This window comes from Besnoitia besnoiti, chromosome V (genome assembly GCF_002563875.1).
Source record: "Besnoitia besnoiti strain Bb-Ger1 chromosome V, whole genome shotgun sequence".
NCBI classification, from domain to species: Eukaryota; Apicomplexa; class Conoidasida; order Eucoccidiorida; family Sarcocystidae; genus Besnoitia; species Besnoitia besnoiti.
In genome coordinates this window covers 2,084,514-2,109,085 of record NC_042360.1, presented here as the reverse complement: position 1 = coordinate 2,109,085, position 24,572 = coordinate 2,084,514, and the positions used below count along the sequence as shown (strand labels likewise).

Genomic DNA, 24,572 nt, shown 5'->3' with positions numbered 1-24,572 from the left:
TTCCATTGCGCTACCTTTCAACTCTACGCCCTAAAGCATTCCTTCGTTTCTCCGGAGTCCGCAAGCAGCCAACGCCCACTACTGACTCATGACAATTCATGAAAATCTCGTTAGTGGGAGCATCTGCAGGTCCCCCGTGTCTGCTGAGGTGGCACAGCGTCCTCGCGACGACCGTATATTCGCGGCCAAATGTCAAACGACCATGCAAATTTTAGGGTTTCCATGATATCTATTTGGAGTAAAGGCATGGTAATATAAACACGTGGAAGAAAACTGGACGGGCTCTCCTCCGCGATGCGTTTGTCGTGCTCAAAGACTCCTCAGCATGTTTTGTAATACTCAAGGGGGACGTTCGTATCACTCACAACGAAGAAGTTTTCTGGACCAGAAGACTGAAAACCATAGTTCTCTAGGAAAGCGAAAAAAGAGCCTGTGCGCACTTCGTCTGTCCAACTCTCCCTCGCCACTGCCGGCCTCACGCAGACACCCGCCAACGGGGACTCTCACCCCCCCGCGGCACTGGCAGCGCACGTCGACTTTGTGCGCCTCTTCTCTTTTTTTTTTGACAAAGCAGAAGCCAAATATACGCATAGCGCGTTTCACTTATAGCCGCTTCGTGCGCCAAGAGCCTCCGCGTTCTCTAGGCTTGTGCGCCGTCGCCTTCATTCACGGGGTTGCCATCGCCTGTGGGGCTGTCAAGCGCCGCCTCGTCGCCCACCTCGTCAACCACCTCTGCGGCAAACGGATCCGGCGAGAAGGGATCTGCAGACACACCGCAAACCAACGATTGAACAGCGCGTATTGTGAATCCGAGAGGAACTGCACCGCCCGGCGAAAGACAAACTGTGACTCGCGACAGAGTCCTCAACACACCGGTGGAGTATTCAGACAGGTCAAGCCTGTTGCCCTGCGACCGCCGCCCTGCCGGAAAATCGACGCCTGTTCAAGAATCGAGTCCACGCGCGACTGCGCCAGACGGAGAACGCGAAGAGACACCTCCGCGCGATCGTGGACAGACACACATGAGGAGAGCAAGATGCAGATGAGCATCCACGTAGACAGACAGCGCGTATGAGCATGCATCGAAGACGAGAGAGGAACCGTGCCCCCAACGACAAGGAAAACAGTGGAGCCCTCGCGCCGGCACTGTCGAGGGCAGGGAGACTCGATTTCGATGAGCTTACCATTTGCCTCATACATCGGCGAAGTTGGGGAGTAGGTTCCGCCGCCTCCTGCGTGTGCGTCATCGTACGAGGGCGACGTGTTCACATTTGGCATCGGCGACGTCGGCGAGTACGCGGCAGGAGACGACGGCGAATACCGAGGAGACTGGACGTTGAAGCCTGGAAACGAAGCAATGAGGCAACAGAACAGGCTCACGATCATGACCGGAATCCTTTCTAACCCCGTGCGCTAGCTCTAGGGTTTAGGGGATTCCACGCCCTACATCCTACACCCTTCCGCCCCTTCCATTCCTAGTCCCCCGCCATCCGCGGGACGCCTGATTTGAGCGTGTCGCGGAGGTGAGAATTTTGCAAGGGCAGTCCGACGCTGTCTGAGAAAGCCCTGGAGCCACGTACTCGGCGAAAGAGGTCCCTGTCCCGGGGCGCCGCCGTAGCTGGGGCTTTGCGGGGAGTAGGGGGCGAAGGTCGGGGAGTACATGGGGGAGGTCGGCGAGTATCTCGGGGAGGTCGGCGAGTACGCGGGCGAATAGGGCGACGTGGGCGACGTCGGGTTGCTTTGCTGGACGGGGGAGGTAGGCGAGTAGGAGGGCGAGGACGCGGAGAAGTGCGGCGACATGGGGTTGTTGCCCGGGGAGAAGGGACTCATGACGCGCCCGCCCTTGTCGACAGGCGACGTGACGCTCATGACGGCCGACGTGGGCGAGTACGCGGGCGAAGTCGGCGAGTAGCTCGGCGGCGAGGAGGGCGAATACGACGGCGACAGGGTCGGCGACGTCGGCGAGTACGACGAGCCGCCGCGGACACGGCTGCCGTCTGAGTCGACGCCGCCGGGAGATATCACCATGTCCACGCTGCTCGAGCTGCCGTCGCCCTGGAAGTACGCAGACTGCGGCGAGGAGGGTGAGTAGGACAGCGAGGAGGTCTCCAGGGCGCTGCCGAGGATCGGCGAGGTCGGCGAGAAGACGCCGCCCGGTGGGCCTGCGCCTGGAGACAGCGGACTGTGCGGGTCTCGGGGCGAGAAGCAGGTCAGCGGCGACATGGGCGAGGTCGGCGACCGCGGCGTCTGCTGCGTAGGGGAGAACTTCCCGCCGAGCTGCTGCGTGTCGACGCCCGCGGCGTTGGAGCCGCCGAGCGCGGTCGGAGACAGCGGGTTCGTCGGGCTCGTCGCGAAGGACGTGTATACCGTGGAGAAGGGCATCGGCGAGAAGACCGAGTTCAGCTGGTGCGGCGAAGGCGTGAAGGACCCATCCGGCGTGATCAGGTGTGGATCAGACGCCGCGCCCGCCGGCGACGCGCCCAGGAAGCCGTCCAAGTCTCCGCCGACGAGACCGACTCCATCGAGGTTGTGCGAGGCGTCCTTCAGCTTCTCCTCGTCAATCAAGACGTCAAAGTAACCCGTTCCCAGCGGACAGAGCTGCCCGACCATGATGTTCTCCGTGACGCCCTTCAGGTGATCTGTTTCCGCAAAGACTGCGGCCTCCATGAGGATCTCGACTGTCTCCTCGAAGCTACACTTCATCAGCGGCCCTTTGTCGATGCGGTTGATGCCGTGGCGCGTGATGCTCATCAGGTAGCCCTTCTGCGTCATCGTGTCGCAGAGAATCGCCAGGTGTCGATAATTCACGTAGCTGCCGTCGAAAGAAATAACCGCGCGCAGCTCGCGCAGCAGCGCCCGGCGGACTGCTTCGATGCCCAACACGTGGAAGATCTCGGTCATGTCGTTCGAAGTCGTCCGCGTGTTGTCGACCATCGGAATCGGAAGCACGTCTTCCAAGTTGCAGCCGTCCGTGTCAAGCACCCAGTTGTTCGTTCGCTCGAACTTGCCCTGCACACACCCGCCCACGCGCCGCACGACCATGAAGCTGAAATCGAATCCACTGAGACAAGACGGCGAACGTCGAAACACACACACACTACTCCTATTCGACTCGGAGAGATAGGACCAGCTCCCTGTCCGAGCTGCGGAGGCTGCAATCGCGTGCGTCTGAAACGAAGCCAAACTCCATCGCGGCCAGCAGCACCATACACGACTGACACGCCACGGATGGCGTGACACCCGGTGAAGAGAAGAACATTTCGAAACTTTTCCTGGCTCATTCTAGGAACGCGGGGATGATACTCCACCCCCCTCCCCCCCCCCCCACAGGGACTTACGAGCTGAGCGTTGTAGACAGTTCTGGCCTCCTCGCGCATATACACCTTGGAGATGTTTGTGATGCCTCGGAGGGTGATGCCGGCGAGGCACTGCATCATGAGTTTCTGCAGGAAGCGGTCCTCTGCCTCCGAGACGTCGTCTTCGTCCTTCTCCTCCTCGCCGCCCTCGCCCATGCCCGGCTGGTGTTTGATGCGAATGCGCAAAACCAAGTCGTCGCTGTTGTCGTCGGTCCAGATGCAGTCCAGCTCCTCGTTGGGGAACTCAGCGTAGATCTTCTCGCCAATCTCCTTCATCGTGAGCTTCTTGTCAATCATCACCTTGCTCGCCATCTGCACGCGCAGCAGCCACCGACCCAGATTGTTCGGCAACTCGTCGTCGTCAGGGAACTCGTAGTAGTCGCGAACCCACTGCCTGTCTTGCGGGATAATCGTGTCGGTCGGATCGGGGTCGTAAATCACTTGCGACATCACCGTCACGCGGTCCAGCGTCGTGTGCTCCAAGTGCGTCTGCAGAGACGAAAAATGGAAGAAAATCAAAATTAGACACACTCGCCGACGAGACCTTGCACAGCCCCCCCTGTCCGTCGAAGCCATAGTTCGAGACGCAACGCACGCGAGAGGAACGATGCCCCTACAGACGGCCTGCCTGAAATCGCCCTCTCGTTCTTTCCTCTTCCTTCCCTTCTATCCTTCCTTCTTTCTTCCTCTGATTCCCTTGCTTTTTTCTCGCTTGATCTGCTCGCCTGCTGGGCCTTTTCCGTACCTGAACGTCCTTGGCTCGCTCTTGATCCATCGCGATTTCATCCTGCAGGTAGACTGTCAGCGAGGGCGTCTTGACTTGCTTCGCGACGTTGATCAGCTCCTTGAGGCGCGGCACACCGAGCGTGACGTTTTTGCTTCCGACACCAGCAAAGTGAAAAGTGTTCAGCGTCATCTGCGTTGCCGGCTCTCCAATCGACTGCGCCGCAATCGCGCCCACGCACTCGCCCGCGTGCGCCAGGGCGCGGTGAAACTGGCGTTCGACTTCTCCAAGCAGCCACTGGGGAAGAAAAAAGTACAGACGCGCAAGAGAGGCAGAACTCAAAAGCCGACAAGGTCACCCAACAACCACCACAAGTACGTCGCGCTTCGCCTCCCGGCGGGCGTGGGGTCTCAGCACAGTGAAACGTCTCAGCTGCCGCTGTCTCCTCGTTTTTTTTTCGCGTTTTCTCCCGCACAAAAGCCTTTTTTCTCTCTCAGAAACCTGTCGCCTTTGCGTCAGACCCCCCTCGGCTCACCTGCAGGGCCTTAGGCCCGACGCGCTCGCGTTCGAGGAGGCGTCTGGAGTTGAGGACGGTGCGGAGGTGAGCCTTCATGAAGATAGTGGCGTTCTCTTGGACTTCTGCGGAGATTGCATCCGCCTTGGTCGTTTGCTTGACGACGACGAGTTTGTCGTTGAGCAGCTCGTTCACTTTCCGGGCGATTTCGATCGGGTTCTGCCTGCGGAACTGATCTCCGCCCGGGAACTGCGCTTTGGCGAACTCGAGCAGGCGCAAGATGTTGATGGGAATGTGCTGCTTGGTCTCGCCGTCCTTGAAGATGTGCCTGCAGAGGCGGTTTTTGTCTTCGCGGATCGCCTCGAACTCCTCCTCGAGCGGTTGCTGCAGCTCAAAGTCTGTCAAAATCTCGTTGCGCATGTCATCCGACAGCCACCCCTTCCCGTAGCTCTCCTGGTCGACGTCGTGGCGGAAGAGCCGCTTCAGCTTCTCGTTGTCCAGAGTCATCAACTCTACCGTCTGATCCTCCACGTACTCGCCGCTCATGCCGTCCTCTCCATACAAAAACTGAAGCACCTCGCAAATCGAGTTGCGCACTGTGCGGTCGTAGTAGACCATCACGTCCTCCATCGCCTTCATCAGACGACGCTGAATGTACCTACACCCCGCCACAGAAAGACAAACGCGCAGAAACATCGACACGCCGCGGGCCTCCACGCACAAAGAGCTGTCTTCAGATGCCAACCAAAACGCAAGTACATGTAGGCATGGAGATAGACAGATAAACATATATGAATAGATAGACAGGTAGACTGACTGAGACACATATAGACAGATAGATCTGATAGGTACACATGATAGAGATAGATAAAAGTAGATATAGAAAGGTAGACATAGATCAGTAGATACAGAGATCTAGATAGACATAGACAGATAGATTGACATGCAAGCACGTGGCGGCAGGATGACCTCAGACCGCGCTGGGAGGGCGGTCTTCGACGGAGTTGGGCGTACGATTTTTCGCCTGCCCCTGTTGGGCTTACCCGGTCTCTGAAGTCTTGCAGGCCGTGTCGATAATACCTTCGCGACCACCCATGGCGTGGAAGAAGAGCTCGTGAGGCTCCAAGCCCGAAAGGTAGCTGTTTTCGACAAAGCCGCGACTGGGCGGCGAGTAGTCGAACTTGTGGAAATGCGGCAGGGAGCGCTCGTTGAACCCGAAGGGAATTCGCTTGCCCTCGACGTTCTGCTGACCGACGCAGGCCATAATCTGCGAGATGTTAATCGTGCTTCCCTTCGAGCCAGCCAACACCTGCAGACCCCAAACACGCAGCCACGCAAAACTTCAGTCGCAACCACCACATGCGCAACCGCGTGAAGCCACGAGTCTTAACAAGAAGACAAGAAGCCGCGCGCGTCGTCGTCCACCGCTCAACTTGCAGAGCTCCCCGACCCAGTAGATGGAGCATGGTATTATCTCTTGTGTGCCTCAGGTATAACACACAATTTCCGTCCGTGATAGAGGCGTCGCACTTGTGAAAGCGTCTCTCTACGCCTTCTCGCTCGTTTCCTCCCCATATTCCGCTTCTTTCTTGCCCGCCCGCGACTTATTTCGCCTGTGTGAAGCTCGAGCCTCTCCGAGCCTCCCTCCCTATCTCACGATCTTCCACTTTCATGCCCTGCGCACTGCGGCCTCTCCACTCCCCCTCCTCCCCCCCCGAATTCCTTTTTTTTTCTCAGCTGACTTTGCAGCAGGCGTGTAGGTCGGGGTTTCCTCACCATAGCCATGATGTTGTTGGATTCGTCGAGGCTTTCTGCGGCGACTTTTCCACTGCGTTCGCGGGCGCTGTTGAGCTCTTTGTTGACGCGGGCCTCGAAGCTCTCGCGCAGGCTTTTACCGGGTTGCGACTCGAGGCGACCGCGGTGGGCGAGGCGCGTGAGTTTGTCGACTTCCTTCTTGGCTTGGTCGAGGATGTCGCGCACTTTTTCGTTGGTCTCTTCGTTCGCGATGATGTCTTTGCAGCCGACAGTGAAGCCCTGGTGAAGCAGCCAGTAGTTCGTCAGCTTCTGCAGCGTCGAGAGGAAGTCCTTGGTGCGCTCGGGTCCGGCCTCGAGCCAGAGCAGGTGAATCAGCGAGCCGCTCGCTGAGCCGACGATCTTCTTGCAGATCTTACCCGCCAGCAACTCGCCCTGGCGGATTACTACGCGCTCGTCGCGCTCGCTGATGAACAGATTCTCCTTCTTCCGGTCGACAAGGCCCGCCCCGACGTCGCGCTGCATGTTGATCCGCGACTTGGTACTGCCACCCGTGCCGGCGGAGTCGAAAAACAGCAACAGCGAAAAAAGCTGCTTCCCCGTCCACAGCGGGACGGGATGAAAAATCGCAGGCGGCGGCACCACGCCGCTCCAGTACGGAATCTGCAGCAGCAAGTTGAACACCATCGGCTTCGTCAAAAACGTGTCGCGGCGCGTGAACTTGCTCACCGCCAACAGCGAGTCCTGAGCGAAAAAGACAAAAAGACAAAGCGCAAAACAGCAAAACGTGAAACGTGCACCAAAAACAAAACACTAAAAAAAGCCGTCAACTGGACGCTTCAAATGCCAACGCGAGAACAAGCCGTGTCGCGGTTGAGCGCCCCGACCACCCCGAGCATCACAGTGTAGGCCGCCATGCTTCTACTACGTATATTTATATATATATATATATATATACGTGAATGTATGCACATGCATGCATGTGCGTATGCACATATATAGATTATCGATAAATATATATATATATATATATATACACGTGAATGTAAGCATATATATGTATGTGCGTACGCATATATATATCTTTATTCACATATAGTTTTTAATTTGTAATGGACGCCGCCGTCGACTTTTTGTGCGGCGATGCCGCGTGGAGGCCTCTGGTTCGCCGCGCTCACCTGCACGATACCCATGACGGGTTTGTTTCCCTGCGGCGAGACGATTTGTTTCGGGACTTTCATCAGATGTTTGATCTCTGCGCGTGTTTCTTCGCTCTGCGCCAAATGCAAGTTCATTTCATCTCCATCGAAATCGGCGTTGTAGGGCGACGTGACCGACAGGTTGAGGCGGAAAGTCGAGTAGGGAAGGATCTTGACTTGGTGACCCATTATAGACATTTTGTGAAGCGATGGCTGTCGATTAAACAGCACAAAGTCGCCGTCACGCATGTGCCTCTCGACACGGTACCCAACTTCCAAGACAACTTCACCGCCCTTCTTAGCGTGCCGGAGATCGAACCTGTAGAAACAGACACGAGACACATCAAACGCGAATAGGGGGATGAGAACTCACGGGAAAAAACGCAGTCCTCTCTGCGGCGACCAGGGTGCATCCATCCGCAAGGACTCGTCACACAACTGTCTGCATGCATGGATACGTACGCTCGCACAAATGTATGCATGTGCATCTACATCTACACATAAATAGACACAGATATGTACAGGTGTATACATATTGTTAGAGATGACTGCAAAGGAGGACTCTGAAACTCAGACGGGACCGAGAGGCGCGCGCAAAGGTGTCGATTCGTGGCCTCAGTCGCGAAGAACGACGGCGACGTCTCCCTCGATGAACCACTGGCCTCCTCGGGAAATCGACAGACGCTGCCTCCTATACGCGTCTCCGCATGCGCAGGCCAACTGGCCCACTGGCGAGTTCGCGCGCGGGCGTCTGAACCCCCCCCCCCCCCCCCCCACCCCCGAGGAACGACACTGCATGTGGCGCATGTTGACTGACCGACTGCCGTCGTCGCGGATGACGTATTTCGCGCCGGGCCAGTCGAAGGGTCCAGTCTTGACCAGCTGCCGCAGCTGGTTGATGTTGAGTGGCGTGACGAACTCGGGGTAGGTCAGCGTCATCGCAATGCTCTTGGGCACGCCGACCGTGTCGATCGGCAGCATGGGGTCTCCTGAGAAGCCGAATGGAACCACGCTCGCGCGGCAGGCATCATCCGACGAAGCATCACCCGCGCGCGACAAGAAAGCAGCGAGGGCGGATGGCACAACGCCACCCGAGAGACGCAGAGAGACGCGCTGGCCCCTGAGACGGCTGCCGGCGCAGAACAAAGTGGCAGCCTATGCGGAAACCGCCGCAGCAGCGCGGAGGCGAGAAAGGCGCGAGGGGGGGCGGCACCAGCGAAGGAACGCGGCGCCAACGCCGGGCGCATGCAGTGAGAGAGAGGCTCACCTGTGATGACGGTGCGCGCGGAGAAATCTACGCGCTTGCCCATGAGGTTTCCGCGAAGGCGGCCTTCCTTGCCCTTCAGTCGCGTGCGAATGGACTGCGGACACGCACGACGCACAGAAAGACACAAGAGAGAGAGCGCGTGTTGGAAGACAGCTGCGAAACCCACCTGGAAGACACAGACCAGCCGGACAGAACGTTGCGCCGCGTCCCCTGGTTCCGCCGCGGCTGCTGCACTGTCGCCACGCTCAAAAGCGCTTCGAAAACCTGTGAGGCGCTTCCTCTGCGCGTGTCTGGGAGGTGTGCGTGCGACCGCGCAGCTGCATGTTTCGCGACGCACCTTGATGGGTTTTTTCCCGCGAGTGGTCGCCACGGGCATGCCAGGGATGTCGTTGTCGAAGAGCGTAGTCACGTGGTACTGCAGCAGCATGACCATCTCTTGGAGGACGGCACTGGGCACGCTGTCGCCCTGTCGCTTGAGCGAAAGGTTGGTTTTCACGATGTCGACGAGTTTGAGCGTCAAGTCGTCTTCGCTGCGGGCGCTCCCGTACTGAACGGAGGGCCGCACAGCCAGCGGCGGGACAGGGAGCGTGGAGAGGATGAACGAGGCGGGATGCGCGCGCTCCGGATCGAACCCCATCGTCTTGAGGTCTTCCTCAGAGATGCGCCGCAGCACGGCGTACGCCTCCTCCGCCGCGAAGATGCGGCGGACGTCTTCAGGCGCGTCCTCGTCGCCCTCGTCGCGGCTCTCGGGGAACAGCACCACGATGTTGGGACCCTCTTTGAAGTAGCGGGGCTGCACGCAGCCGCAGCCGCCCTCGCCGCCCTCGGCTGGCGGCGCGGCGCCGTCCGCTGGGAGAGGCATGTACCCCTCGCAGCGCTTGCGGCCGGCGCAGGCGTCGAGGACGTGCTTCAGCCGCCGGCAGGGCGAGCGAATCTTCACGAGGTGCTGAATCTTGGGGTCGCGCCGGTCGACGAGCAGCTTGCCGCACGCGTAGCACACGCAGCGGAGGACGCGCAGCACCGCGCCCAGGAACCCGTAGTGGTAAACCGGCTTCACGAGGTTCAGGTGCCCGAAGTGACCCGGGCAGTTCTTCACGTCCATGTTGCACGTGCGACACTGCAGGCGGTAGTCGAGCGTCCCCAGCCGTAAGTCGTTCAGCCCGTTCGGCTTCGGCATCCCGTTCTCGTATAACTCAGACGTGGTCACCTCGCAGACCGACATCTTGCGAATCTGTTCAGAGGAAAATACGCCGAACTGAAGCGCGTCGACGCGCTTCAGCGGCGCCGACGAATACAGCGCCGCCGAGGACGAAAGCGACGACATCGTGGCGGACGAAGGATTTCAAACAGGGGGAGAAAGCCCAGAGGAAAGAAGCGGAAAAAAACAGATCGGGGCCAGCGTCCCACGCACAAGAAAAAACTCAGAGAAAGGCGGGCAGGTAAAACGAATTAGACCAAATACGAGACCAGACTTGCCGCGGCACAGAGCGCAGCCCGCGAAACGGGCACTGAGAGACCGGTCGGCGGTTCCGATGCAAAAAGTACCGACGGCGAGACTTCGGGGAGACCCGCACACAAATCCGGAAGCTGAAGCAACCAAAACTCTTTCCCGGCGTGAGGAAAGCAAAAAAATGGGAATTCCAACGCGGAACACGAGACAGCGGGAAACGAGACCGCAGCCGCGGAAGTAACGCTCTCGGTACAGCCGCTTGAATCAGCACCGTCCTCTGAAGCGCTGAATCGCAGCTGAAAACAAGAGAACGCTCTCTACAGTGTCCAAAGGCAGAAAACGCAGGAGACACAAAGGAACGAAATCGCAGGAAAACGTCCTGGACCCCCAGAAAAAAGAGAAAAACATGCAGACGGCGGAGGAACACCACTGGGATGAGCAGGTATGAGACGGGCAACAAAGAGACTGGAAAAGGCACTCCGGCAGCGGCAGAAACAAGGAAAGAAACGGCGCGAACAGATATCCGTCAAGATTGACGAATGCCGTCCACCACAGTTTCACGACGCGTGATTCAACTCGGAGCAAAGCCCCTCCTCCCCTGAACGCTTTACCAGCCGGTACACTGTGCCCTCCTCGCTTAAAAAAGGAAACTCAACACATCGCCCTCCAGTTGAGAAGAATGAGAGAGCGGGGGTAGGCAATTAGTGGATGGGAAACAAGTGAACGTCTGCGAAGGTTTTCGCTTCGCTTAGGTCAGCGCCAACGGGAGAACGGGGAGTGGAAAAAAGGCAAGCGAGTGCATGCAGCTCTGCTCCAGGGGTCACTAAGGACCGGAGCTTCCAGAATTTCATTAGTCAGCCTCTTCCTCTGCCGTAGTTCCGCGTGTCACTCGCACAGTACCAATATGGAGGCCAGCTCACATGCCGTTGTGAAACGCGATCACAAAAACCAACCACGGCATGTAGTACCTTGCTGAGGATACCACCGAGACGCCCTGGGATGGAAGATCCAATGCCCTCACATCCCGAATCAACAGACAGGGCCAGGCATATCACCAGTCCTCCCTCACGCAACACCGGTGAGGCAGATGGGTAATTCGTTCCAGTCTCAGAGAAGGGCTGTTGTCTGAAAAGATCGCATTCTGCTGCATATATGCATCTATTACTTTCATTTCGAGACGAAGCGACTCGAACCCCGGTGAGCTGGGCGCACAGTTCGCTCAGGACATCCCGCCTCCGTTTTGCATCATGTAGGGTTTCTCTCCTTCCGAGAAACGTTTGACGGCCGATCCGACTCTCGTCACATTCACCGACTCACATCACTTGTGCCTACTTTTAGGGTTGTTCATGATAGGCGGCGAGAAATGTGTACCGGAGCAGGACGCACAGCGTTGCGCGACATATAGACAATCTAGCGCAGTTGTGGCGGCCGTTGGAGCAGCCATTTCATGTCCTCAGAAGACATGGAAAGCGGGGGTGAGCTCATACGGAAACAGTTGGCTGCTAGCTGTGCAGTATTGGAGAGTCAGCTGCATGTTAGGCAAACTTCTCTGTGCAGAAGGATGATGCCGCTTACCGCATCTCCCAAGAGAGTCTGCGTATGGCTGGACATCAAGCGCGCATCAGCCTTGTCTGGTACGCGACAATGGGTGTACTTCCCAAAACATATTCTCAGGCCGGGTGAAGTCGTCTCGTGTGCCATTCACGCCGAGCTTATGGCATTATCGGTGTTGCTCCAACGCAAGCCCCCATTTGCTGTCAGCTGGTTTCATTCCCGTTGTTCTGAGGCTCCCTTGAAGTACCATGTCATGGGGACCGTCATGTTCGGAGGTTCTGGAAAAGAACAGTGTATAACCGTCGTTACGGTAGCGCGATGCTGCCCCCGACTAGATGGAGCTCTGAGACTCTGTGTGACCTTATTACTTGTGCGGTGTTTGCCCCCTTCCACAGCCAGATGTGTTGTTGCTCACTTTGCGCTTGCTAAAGTCTTACAGAGATTCCACAGGTCTAGATCACTCCTGGGCGCTGAAAGCTCAGCAGCTGTTAATCAGAGGCGCACAAGCCATGGCATGCAAGCCAGACGTGTCCGGCATGAGTTCGATTGTAACGAGGGGCCGATTATGCCCTTCCGACATGGCCTTGGTGCTCCACATTCGACAAGGAGCGAAAACTTCATACAACATAGAAAAGGCACACGAGGATGGGGCTATTACAGAAACCACGGTGACAGTCAGGAGCCAGAGCTGGCTGCTGCCTCTCTCCCTAATGCAACATCTCAACCGTGCTTTTTTTCGCAGTCCAGCACAGTTGCGGAAACCGTGGCTCCTCCCTGGAGATCCTGTACTACTCCACTGCATTCCACCTCGTTTTCAGGCTCTTGTGACCGTTACATCACTGGAGAGGAGCGGGCACATTTGCACCACCGACAAGCGGTTCCGTACAGTAGCAAGTAAAGAGTACGTTAGAGACTTGGACGTGCGTACCAGCAAATCCTTCTTCACTGGTCCTCAGGAGGCATTCCTGGCAAAAGTTCTTGTGCCTTACGGCCTTGTGCTGCCCGTCTTCGATTTTCGGAGTACCGGATTTTGACGCCATTTTCATGCTTGCCGCAAGGCTGAACTTGCCAACGATATCCCTTTGAAACTGCGGTGTCGGTCACTATACTGCGACCCGTCTTGGAAGATTGGCATGCATCTGCTTCCTGCACACGAATTACGGCAGGTCGTGTTCTTTGGCATGTAAGTTGCGAAGCGAGGCGAAACTGCAACCGTGAGGCAGTAGAACAAACCCTTGCGAGTGAGATCTCCGGCCTACCCTCCCCCCAAGACACGCGGCGGGTTCTGCCACCCCCCTGCAAATGTTGCAGAGACTCGCTGCGCAAGCGGGCGATGGTGGTGGACACACAGCACCCTTTTTTCCAGCGCGCGTGCAAGTCAAGACTTAGATGATGTCCTGTTTTTACCTTGCTGCGCTCTTGGCAACAGAGGGAAAGTTAGCTCCACACATAAGCGACTTGCAATCGAGCTCCGTCCTGTAGCAGTTGTTTTCGCGGTGAGGCTTTTCCTTGCTTTCTAGTAGTCGTGCGTGGCCCACCCTCTATCTGTTGGCTCGCGGCATCGAAATGCGCATGATCTTCAAAACATGCTTTCCCAGTCTGCGTTCCTTACTAATTTTTTTCGGTACGGCTGCCGCGTGTTTTTCTCTCTGTGTAACGACACCTGAGGATCGGGAGCGACTTCCATTCTGTCTCGTCATTGCTTCTTCCAGCGGGTTCTACGAGGAGTAAGGAGCATAGCAGGATTTCCTCCGTTGGCCGTCTGCCCTTTCGCCTGCTGTTCAGCCCGCCTATCTGCTTTCCTCCGTCGACTCCATTTTTTTCGCAGAAAACGCAGCAGAGTTTTTCAATTGGGTCTGCGCCGCTCTGAGTCGGTGTCGATGTTTCCGCGCCTCCCGATTCACTACCAAAGGGGATGCCGCGTACGCGGAACCCCAGTTTTCTCTGATGGCGTCTCCTGGCGGTCCAACGCTTCTCACCACTGCGTGCCGGAGAATCCCCTCGGCTACGCTTTCAGATTCCCTGTCCGTCAGCGCTTCACTCGGGCAGAGTGACGGCGCTGCGAGGCCCGCGGGGACCCGCGCGAGCCAGCGCGCCGCGAGGACCCCCCTCCTCCTCACCGAACCCGCCAAAGGCGCTCCCGCAGAAGCACCCATGTCACCGACTGCGGCGTTACGGCACTCTGTCCACATGCCGTTGGAGGTGTCTTCGCCTGGAAGGCACTTTTTTCACAGCTCTTCCGGCCCTGCTCCCGAAACTGCCAATGGCCCCCCCCTGAGCGGCTCGCCCCTCGCGTCTCCTCAGGGGCTCGTCGCCATCCGCGTCGATCGCCCAGGACCCAGCTCCCACGATGGACAGAAGACGCCCCGCCTGCGGGCGTCTCTGGGGTTGCCGCGCATCGTCGCGGGGGCCTCTACGAGCCTGGTAGACTCCCTTTCGTTTTCGTCCTCCCTCTGCTCAACAGTCCCCCCGGCCTCGCCGACCCTCGCGGAGCTGCCCCTGTTCCAGCGTCTCCTCGCAGAGACTGAAGAAGAACACAGGAAGCGGCGCCAGCAGAAGCAACTCGCTCACGGTCAGGATTCGAAGCATGGGCCTGTGATTCAGAGCAGAGGGGGAGCAGGGGCGGAGCCTCTTCAGACCCACGCAGCTGCCTCGGCGGGCTCGAGCGACCCGGGAACCTCAGGAGCAGATACGTCGGCTTCCCTGAGGACTTTGATATGGTCCGCTGCAGAGAAGGTGTCTCTCTCGCCGGCGTCGCTGCGAGCGCTGGATTCCCTCGACGACGACGCGCTGTCCTCAGCCTCGAATCCACAGGAAGACTCCTCTCTGAGCAGCGACAGGACCTCCTTCTGGTCCTCCCTCTGCCACCCGCCGCGACCTTTCTCGCAGGGCAGCACGACGGGCTCGTCGGCGGGAGCGTCCGCGACTGAAGTCGGGGGCAAGTCCAGAGGGGGGCTTGCGGCGAAGCTCCCTGAGAAAGACCGCTGCTGCAGTGTTCGAATTCAAATCAGACCGGCGACGTCGGGAAGCCGTGACGCCTATTCACGCGGCTCCCCAGACGCGTCGCACTGGGAGGAGAACGCGGAGGCGAGCCGCAGTTACAGAAGCGCGGCCTCTCGTTCGCGTTTCGCTGCCGGCGCTCGCGAGGTTCGGCTGACTTTGGGGTCCTCTCTGGGGCTTGGGGTGCGGGGGAAGCGAGACGGCGAGTTCTCCGAGACCTCGTTTCACGTCGATTCTGAGCCGATGGATGAGGCGCGACCGCGGTTGGCGCACCGCGTCTACACTCACCGGAAACGCGTCGAGGAGTGGGCTTCCCACGAGGAGGCGCGCCTGCTGTTGGAGCAGACCTCCGCCAGTCTCTCGCAGAGTTCCTCTCCTAGGCGGCCCGTGCCTGGAGCAGGCAACAGAAGCAGCTCGGCATCATCTCTGGCGTCGCCGCGGCCTGAGCTCGAGAACGGCAACTGCGACTTCTTCCCCGGCGGAGAGACCGCGGCTTGGTCTCGCAGAGGGAACGCTTCTTCGCACTACTACAGCCGAGGCGCACTAACGCCTCAGGGAGCGGGCTCGTCTCCTTTTCTGGGTCAGGCCCAGCCGGGGGGTCGGGCTCCGGAGGCCGGGAGAGGCCCCGGAGAGGAGCCCGACTTGCGGGCCTCCCCAACGGTCTCGGGGCTCTGGCGTGGCGCCTCGTCGGACTTTCAGGACTCCTCTTCCTGCAGGCTGCGCCTCTCGGGCGACGCCATTCGCGGAAGGGCGAGTCTGTCGCCCTCACAGCGCCTCGCGGTGTCGTCTCCCTTCAACCAAGACAGAGAGTTCGCAGCGGAGATGCTCCTGCGGATCTCGCGGCTCTCGGGCGACGGCGCCGCGAGCCAGGGGCGGTTGTCTGCCTCGTATCCTCGCGACCAAGTTGGCCGCTTCGAAGACGAGCCGATGCTGTGCGGAGGGATGCTGTCGCCGCAGGCCAAGGAGGACGCCCCGCCTGGGAACGAAGGAAGGGACGGAGACGCGCCTCTGTCGGTGTCTGCTCTCTGCTCGTCGGACCCTTTTTCCGCCTCACTCTCGCGACTCGGCGGGACGGGCGCCCATTTGCGCGCGTCCTCCTGTGTCGACTTGCCGTGCAGCCGCGCGCTGTCTGCGCTCGACTCGCACTTAGACAACTGGAGCTCCTTCCAGGATGTGCCCCAGTCCCGAGGCCTCGAGAGCGCGGCGCGGGCCGCGCGCTCGCGCACCGCGGCGCCGCTGCCTCCGCGGTCGGCGGCTCCGTCTGTAGGGCGAATGGGCGAGTCGGGAGACTGTGCAGCCATCCGAGATTCGCATTTAGATGCGTGGGCGTCGATTCAGGTTCATCCGCGAGCCACGCGGGAGGCGCTGCCTTCGCCTAGTCATCAGCGGCCCTCCGCGCAGCTCCGCCGCGGCCCTTCTCCTTCCTCTGCCGTGGCCTCTCTAAAGTCTTTGCCCGCCCCTGAAGTCGAAGCCTCCCCCCCGTCGACGCCAGGCTCTGCGCACCGCCCGCCGCGCGAGGCGTCTTCTCCATCGCAAGACGATCGCCTCGCGGCGGCGGGGCGCGCTGCTTGGCAGGGCTCCGCGCGCGTCTCGTTCTCGGGTCTGCAGCGAGCGGAGCAAGTCCCGCGCGCAGTGCCGCAGCAGACGCTCTCTGGCGGCGTCGGCGGCCTCGGCGCCAGCGCGCAAGAACTGGCGTCGGCGGCGCCGGCCGGCTTCTCTGGCAGGAACGCCTTTCCTGGTGCAGCGGAAGATGGCGCCGCCGCGGGGGCGGGCGTACCGGGTGCGCCTGAGCCAAGCACCGAGGCGCCTGCGAGCGAATCCAAGCAGGCGTTTCTAGTCCTCAGTTCCGGCTACCAGCCAGCAGAGAAGATCTTCCTTCTGCCGCGTCAGCTGGAAGAACTCCGCTTGGAGCAAAAGGCGATTCAGCAGCGCCAGGAGCTGCGGCGCGCCCAGCAGGCCCGACAGGCGCAGAAGATCCTGGAAATCGAGCGCCAGCAGCTGGCTCTGAAGGCCCTCATGTCCCGCGTGCGTCAGGTACAGTCTCCTCAGCGTGCGCGGGCAGATGCCCCCGAGGACGCCTCGAGCCGGCGCCCAGCGGGGCCGAGGGGGACGGGGTCTCCAGCCACGCCGCCTCCGGCGTCTCGCCGCGCCGCGGAGCCCCTGCCCCCGCCGCGCCAGACGAGGCGGCACAGAGCGAGAGCCGAATCCAGGAGGCGCCCGTCGCGGTCGATGCCGGCGCGCGAGTTCAGCCGCGTGGGGGGGGCCTTCCTCACACGTCAGAAAGCCGGAAGGGCTTGTCTCAGACCATAGCGGCGGCCGAGGAGACGAGGCCGCCTGGCGTCCTGCAAGCAACTCGAGACGCAGGCCAGGCGGAGTCAGGGGAGTTGGAGCAACCGCGGGAGAGCCGGGGGATCTGTGACTCCTGCGGCCTGCGGCGGCGGAAGCGCGGGGCCGAGAGCGAGGCGTCTGCGTCACGAGAGCCGCGGCAGGCGTTTGCGCTTGTGGAGCAGATGGACTCAGAGGAGTCGCGAGGCGTGACGAAGCTCAAGCAGGAAGCGGCACCTGCCGCGCTGAGCGGCGGCTCGGTGGGCGGGCGAGGCGCGACCGCAGAAAAGGGAGAACACGGCCGTTCGCCGACGCACGACAAGCTGCTCACTCGGCAGCAGAAGCTCGACAGCATCTCGCACACGAGACGTGAGGAAGACGCCGAGGGCAGGGGTGAGAAGCAGGCCTGGATGCAAGGAGAGAGACTGGAGTCGCGGAAAGAAGGCACAGCGGGGCAGGCGAAAGGCGCGCAGATCTCCGCTGCAGCGTGCACCTGGGCCCAGAGCCGCGCAAGCCACACGGGGCTCGCAGAGGCTTCCTCCTCCGTTGTGTCGGCGCCATCTGTCGGGCGCGCCTCGACTTCCTCGCCTGCGCCCAGCATCTTCCAGCTGGGGCCTGGTCCACTGCCTGCGTCGCCGCCGCCGTCGCCGCGCGGCGAGCGAAGACACTCGCGGCGAGAGGGGGGGCGACCCGAGACCTGCGGCCGAGCCTCTGGGGGTCTCGGCGTGGAGAGCGACAGGAGGGCGGTGCATCTGGATCCACGCGCGAGAACGCAAGTGGACTCCACGCCGGATCTCTGCCGCGAGGCGTCCTCAGATCTGCCGCGAGAGCCTTTGTCTGCGCGGCGGGGCGGCTGTGCCGCGGGCGCAGGGAGGTTTCGGCCGCTCGGGTCGCTGGGCTTCTCCTCGCTGCGGTCCTCTGCGCCGTCGGCCGGTGGCGGCGTGGCTGCGGGGCTCGCTGGTCCCGTCGCACTCTCGAGTGCCTCAGCAGAGAAAGCGGCCTCTGAGCACGCGGCGTTGGTTGCACTCACGACGCATCTCCTCGCCTCATCCTTGTCTCAGGGGTCGCCGCCTTCGAGTCTGGCATCCTCGCTGTCGCCTCTCGCGTTCTCGCTTCTCTCTTCGATGCGACCCGCCGCGCCGCAGCAGCTCTCTGCCCTGCTGCAGCCGCTCCTCTGGGGGCAGCAGAGTCTCCGCGCGGCGCAGGCGGAGGAGAACAGACTCGCGGCCGTCGGCGCCGAGGTTTCAGGAGAGGAAAGTGAAAAGCAAGAACGAGGCTCGGCGCGCGCCCACCCGGACCAGGGACGACGCCAGCGGCTCCGCGGCGCGTCTGCCGATGCAGCCGCGTCGTTCGCTCTTCTCTCTTCGCTCGCCTCCGCCTCGGCGGCTCCCGCTGCATTCGATGCCAGAGCGCTCGACGCGCTGTGGAGTGGGCCTTCGCTATGCGGCGACCGATTTGCCTCGCGGGCGCTTCCAACGACTCAGAAGGGACGCGGCGCACACGAGGGGACAGGCCACGAGGAGGGTCCTGCTGCGCGAGTCGACTTCGCGCAGACCCGCACGTGGGAGGGAGACGCGACAGACGACGGTGAGCGACGTGAGCCGTGCTGGGACGGCCAGCAGCCTCTCACGCTCTCAGCCTTAGGCCTCTCGACGTCACCTAAAAGCTCGCCGCGGCGGCGAGCCAAGGAGCGAGAGAAGAGGCTTCTGGAGGCGCCGCGCAGGCGACCCGAGGAGACCCGCAGGCGACCGGGCTCTGCGGAGCGGCGGCAGCCTGCAGGCGGTGTGGAAGGGCGTGCAGAGAAGCGACGCGGCGACGGCGCGGCGGACTCTGAGGCTCGTGGGACAGAAGGGGAGGCATGCCGCGAGACCGCGAAATCCACGCGTGCGATGCGCAGCCCGCCGCTTCTTGAGGTGCTTGTCGAGTGCCTGAAGGCGTCTGCGAAGCGGGCTGCCAGCAGAGCTGGTTCAGGGCTCGAAGGGACTGCGGCGTCGAGCCGCGTCGGGCGCGGCGGGAAACACCTCGGAGCGGAGGGCGACGCGCTCGCGCAGCTGCTGCCGCTGGTGCTGCTCCTCGGCGAGGAGGCGCTGCGCGCAGAAGCTGAGGAAGTAGAAGACCGGGAAGGGCGAGCGAAGGACAGGCGGGAGAGAGAGAGGCTCGAGGAGTCTCGTCTCAGACTGGCCTCGACTCTCCGCGAGTCTTCAGCCCAGCCTGAGAGCAGCAGCAGGTGCAGAGGCGCAGAAGTTCCCACGCGACGGCGGCGCGCCGGCAGCGCGAAAGCCAGCCAAGGCGAGGCCCTTCTCGGCGAGACGGAGGGGCGCTCAAGCCGGCGGCGCGAGCGGAGACGCAGAGACGGCGAGAGTCCCGGGGGAAGCCCTGCTAGCCCCCGCCGTCGGCAGGCGCAGGCGAGGCCCTGTCCAGGTCGGGAGTGCCACGAGAGCGCGGCGGAGAGCCGAGACGCTGCCGTGTCGCAGGCGGAGAATCTTCGCAGCGAGGAGCGGTTCACTCATTCTCGCCGCGAAGCTGCCGAGGCGAGGGCTGCAGCGCGCGAAGGCGAGCCCCTCGGAGCGAAGCGAGAAGAAGCGGCGCGAAAGCCCAGACAGGGAGGAGGAGTAGAGGCGCTGGACGGCGATCGGAGCGAGTGGGGCGAGCGCGAGGAGCGGCGCCCGGTGACGAAGAGGCGAGCCGAGAGGCTGGCGGAGGAGCCCCGCGCGAAGGAACTAGCCGTGCCGGCGGAGAGTGCTACGGGTCCGAGAGAGCTGACCGCGCAGCGCGGAGGGCGAGAGGCGTCGCAGGAGAGAAGGCGTGCGGAAGGGGGGGAGACGAAGCGACACGAGGAAGGCCTCCGCGCGACGCGCTGGGGCGATAGGGCGGACCTGCTGGTCCTGCCAGAAGAAGATCGCCGCGTCCGCCGCGCACGAGATCTGGCGGCCCTTTCTTCTTCGGCGGAGGACCGAGACGCTTGGCCACGCGCAGAGGACGAAGAACTCGCATTTTCAAAGACGCAGCGCCGCGCGCGGAGCGCCACTCGCTCTGAGAGGAGGAAAGGCAGGGCGAGGAGCCGCCAAAAACATCCATCTCCGGTTCCCGGCGACTCCCGCGTCGAAGGAAACGCCCCGGAGTGGACAGTTCCGGCTGTACGTACACTGGAGCGAGCCTCTCGAAAGCAGCGGGCGGCGTCGCGGGCGCCGCGTGCATCTGTGCGCCGCGAGTCTGCAAAGAACCGCCCTCAACTTTCTCCCTCTGAGAGAGAAGCGGAAGAGACGTCCGTCGCCTTTGGGCCCCTGCGTTTCTCTCGCAGCTGGAGTGTGGAGGAGGCCCACCCCCGGTCGCCGCGAGGCGAACTGGCCAGGCATCTCATCCCGGATCAGCCAGTCGAGTCTGTTGCGCAGGCGGAGAAGAAAATGACGGAGAGACTCAGGGCCCCCTCTCCGGGGTCGCCCCTTCGTGGCGGCCTGCGATTTTCTGCCGCCGAAGCGAGCGAGCCCGCGCCGCCCGCGCGCGGCGTCTCTACAGCGCGGACGCGCTCTGGATGCGCCAAGAAGTCGAAGCAGAAGGAGGGGAGAGTCGGCACCGATGAAGACAAGCGCGCCTTGCTCACTCTGCTGGAGTCTATTCAGCTCTTCGTCGACAAGGAGACGGCGAAGCGGTCAAAGAAGAAGGAGGCCTCCGCGCGTCGCGCTCGCGACAGGCGTGCGCCGAGCCTAGACGCGAAGACAAAGACCGGTGGAATGGAGCGACTGTTTGCATCCGGTCGCAACGCGGAGGCGACGCTGTCCGCCTTCGATTCCTCAGAGACACAGGAGACACTGCACGCGTGGCCCAGAGGCGAAGCAGCTGAGTTGTCTTTCCTGCCCAGGGCAGCGCGACTTCGTGAAGAGCGGCTGGTCGTGCGAGATGATGCGGAAGCCGAGCGTCAAGCGAAAGCGCCTCGGCGCCTAAAGTCCTCTCAGCTGTACGGACACGAGGACGAGCTGTGGCCCCGCTCGCTATCCCGCTCGACAGCGGACCTGTTTGCCGCGGATCGCGCGCGCGAATCGCGCAGAAAATTTATCTCTGGTGCCCGAGACGCTGCCTTGGAAGACTCGTTTTTCGCTCAGGGGGGCAAGGTGAGATCTCTCTTGGTTGAGACCAGCGAGGAAGACGCGGCGCTGGATCGCGACGCTCAGGTGGAGGCCGTCCGCGGAGCGCATGCCCCGGGAGAGTCAGCTGCCGCGAAGGCGGCGGCATGGGTCCGCGAAGACTGGACGGAGAGTGAAAGGCGAGTTGAGGACTTCTTGCGCGCGCACGTCCGCCAGCGCGCCGCAGAGCGCCCTGCTTTTCTCCCTGTCAAATCCCGAGGCGGCGGCCTCTTTGATGAGCTGCAACCCTTGGCTGGGGGCGCCGGCTTCTTCGTCGCTGAAAAGAACTCGCCGGCAAAAGTCAGGGAATCGCGGGAAGCACAGGAAGGCTCTCGCCTTTCTCTTGAGAAGAAGGCGCATGCGGCCGCCCTTTCGAGCTCGAGAGTCGCACGAGAGGCGCGGGAAAGATCTCCGAGCCGGGGGGCTGCGGGCGCCCGCGCGGGGTCCGCAAGCGCGAGACAAAGCGGCAAAGGAAGTGGGGGAGACAGGCTAAAGTCTCATCGCCTGCGGAAGCAGGAAGCCGTGGAGAGCCGCGAAGGGCGGTCACTCCAGTTCGACGCGGTCGCAGACGAGAACTTCGAGTTTGGCGGCGAGGCTCTGTTTCCGCCTGGGAGTCGCAGTAGCGCAGCAGACCGCAGGAACAGCGCTGGAGGCGTCTCAGTGTATTTCACGCCTCTCTCCACCTCTGCCGCATCTTTTCCGCGCCCGACGGCACGCGGGGCGATCTCCGGAGCACAGACACTGCGACTCAGAAGCAAGAAATCTCCCCGACTCGTCGCTGGGGCTGCGGAATCTGCCCGCGCGTCGCCTGTCGAATATCGTGTCGATACAAGAGAACGGCTGAACGACCAGAAACGCGAATCGCTTGCGGAGGCAGATAATCGATTCTTGCAACAATCCCGTCGCCTTCCGTCTGCGATTCAGCCTCCGTCGCTCGCCACGTCGGTTGCGGCTCTCGGGCAGAGCCAGTCGGATGCTGCGGTAAGACATTTCGAGCTCAAGGCAAACGCTGCTTTCCTGAGCTGCCTCTCAGCTATGCTTGTTTGGCGCTTCAGCTCGCGCGGCTTTGGGGGGGCGGAGGCGTCATCCGCGGCCGGCGTCTTTCTCAGCAGAGCCGTAAAGTCACTGTCGCGTTTTCTTGAAGGTTGTTCTGCTTCTCCGTTTCTAAAGGTATTTCGTATTGCTGTAGTTGAATTATTTTTGAAGACACAAGCTAAATTAGGATATTCTACAGTGTTTTTTCTGAAAAGAGTTAAATTCCTAGATGACCAAAAGATGTCGCATAGGTGAAAGTTTGCTCGTAGTTTTTGTTTCTTTCTGCGCTGTCGGCCTCTGTCGCCCTTCATTTTTCCTCTCCATGCCTGGATTGCGCGGGAAGGTCTCCCGAAGGACCTTCAAGCGCCTCCGCAGAACGTCGCAGAGGCCAGCGTGCGGAGACGCGGGCCCCGTCGGCGCATTCGCAACAGATTCGCCCTCCCTCCGTTGATTCTGAAGAGCGATTTCTTGTCACTCAGCGCGCCGCCATGCTCACGTGAAAGAAGCTCCCGCGGTTGTGTCGGCTCCTTTTCTGTCTGCAGGCGGTTCAGCGATGCCTTTCGTATCTTCGCCGCTTGGAAGCCGCTTCGCGGAAGTATTTAGTTCGCGCACAGCAGAGTCCGCCAGAGTCCAGCAGCGAGGGCGTGCCATCTCCTTCGGCGGGTCGGCGCTCGGCGAAAGCATCGACTGACAAGGAGGGCGCGAAGCGAGACGTGAGCCGACCGAGGCGAAGCGGCCGCGAGACACGTGGAGGGGAGGCGCTCGCTGCGCATTCCCTCTTCAACGACGAGGCGAAGGCCTCGCGCGACAAGACGCAGAGTGGCAGGAAGGCTGAGTCGCCGTCAGAGGATCGGAGCTGGAGTTTCGAAGAAGCTCGAGTGTTTGCCAGCGAAGCAAAGGCATCCAAGTTCCGCGGCCTCGACAAGGAGTGGGGAATGGACAAGGGCGGGCGACCCCGCAGTGCCGGAGGAGACGAGCTGAAGCATTTTGGCTTCGATCGCATCTACGACGACGAAGGCCGCCGCAAAAGCGATTCTGACGCAGACGCTGAGGTGAGAGGCAGCAACAAAAGGGATTCGATTTGCCTTAGGGGGGGGGTGGGGGGGAGGGGAAACCTCAGGAGCTATTTAGACGTTAGGCATGCCCTATGAGGACTGAAGGGCGAGAGGTCGCCCCAGTGCTTGTGAAATCACTCTCTTCGCGTTCCGGTGGCAGGCGGCCTCGAAGCTGGAGCTCGGCAGAGTATGAAGTCTTTTTATCGCATGCCGCGGGACAGCTACCTGCTGCTGTCTTCTCATACCCCCCTCTGCGGTGCTCTGGCAGGCCTAGCAGTCCCGCTTCACTGTGTCTTGGGTGCTTCTTTTCTTCGGTTATTTCAGATGAAGTTTCAACTTTCATCGTCGAGCTGGTCGTTTCCCTACGTCGGACTGCAGTCCCGCGCGCATGCAGAAGGCGATTGAGCAGCGCGAAGCCGCAAGAGTCAGGGGTGCTGGCCTGCGGCGCGAGGCAGTGCGGCGACGGCCGGTTCTGATTCCTGGCCTCAAGTTCCTTTTTATTTGGCAAGTTCCGCTCTCGACGAGATCTTACTTTCCCTCGAGTAGACCTCCGCCGCGCAGTCCTGTGTGCGGCTGCAAGATCGCGGCGAAGCGTGTATGCGGACAAACCACGGCAGCTTCCTCCACGGTCTCTCGCAGTTCTATCCAGAGCGCCTTCGCACGGAGCGCTGCATATTTAGGCGGGGGTTGGTGTTGTGTGGCTTGCTTTGTTTCGTTCTATCGGGTTTGTTGTCATCTCCCTGTCTGTCATGGCGCACTGTTTTGTGTGTTCAAGGTCTCTATTGCAGTTTGGGATCTCGTAGTCAAAGGTTTCTGCACTGGCGCAGTGTGGGACCCTGCTGTCTCCGTCAAAAAAGCGCGGCGGTCTGTTGTGAAGCCGATTAAGGCTGCAGGTGGCGTGGCAGACTCTGCCGGTGGGCGACAACCAGGAAGTTCTTTGTGTCTCAACTTGGTCAGTGTCTCTGCATCGTTGCATGCGTTCGCTTGGCGCTTCGATTCTTCTCATTTGTGGACTGCGCTGTGAAGACTGTTCTTGTCAAAAAGGGAAAAGACAGCGCAGCTCTTGTCAATCGCTCGTACATGGCCTAGTCGCGGGTTCAGACTCCCGCTGCACCCGAAGAGGCCCTTGCTTCATCACGCAGGAGGCAGCTGGCCCCGGCACGCTTGCACGTCGCCTCGCGGCGTGACGCTGCATGCGTTGCCGCATTACTACGTTCCGG

At 61.1% G+C, this 24,572-nt stretch overlaps 2 protein-coding genes across 2 annotated transcripts; one reads left to right on the top strand and one right to left on the bottom strand.

The window, feature by feature from the left end:
- Positions 1-640: 640 nt before the first annotated feature.
- BESB_061210 (DNA-directed RNA polymerase II RPB1) lies at positions 641-10,136 on the bottom strand (the record flags this gene model as incomplete). Its single annotated transcript, XM_029364535.1, has 12 exons — positions 641-762; positions 1,185-1,343; positions 1,581-3,009; positions 3,339-3,845; positions 4,102-4,377; positions 4,616-5,252; positions 5,638-5,903; positions 6,371-7,090; positions 7,525-7,864; positions 8,363-8,534; positions 8,813-8,906; positions 9,150-10,136. 12 exons carry the CDS (start codon positions 10,134-10,136, stop codon positions 641-643), a joined length of 5,709 nt encoding a protein of 1,902 aa, XP_029219243.1.
- A 3,627-nt stretch (positions 10,137-13,763) lies between these two features.
- On the top strand, positions 13,764-23,757 carry BESB_061200 (uncharacterized protein; the record flags this gene model as incomplete). Its single annotated transcript, XM_029364534.1, has 4 exons — positions 13,764-16,850; positions 17,120-22,243; positions 22,840-23,349; positions 23,677-23,757. 4 exons carry the CDS (start codon positions 13,764-13,766, stop codon positions 23,755-23,757), a joined length of 8,802 nt encoding a protein of 2,933 aa, XP_029219242.1.
- Positions 23,758-24,572: the final 815 nt, after the last annotated feature.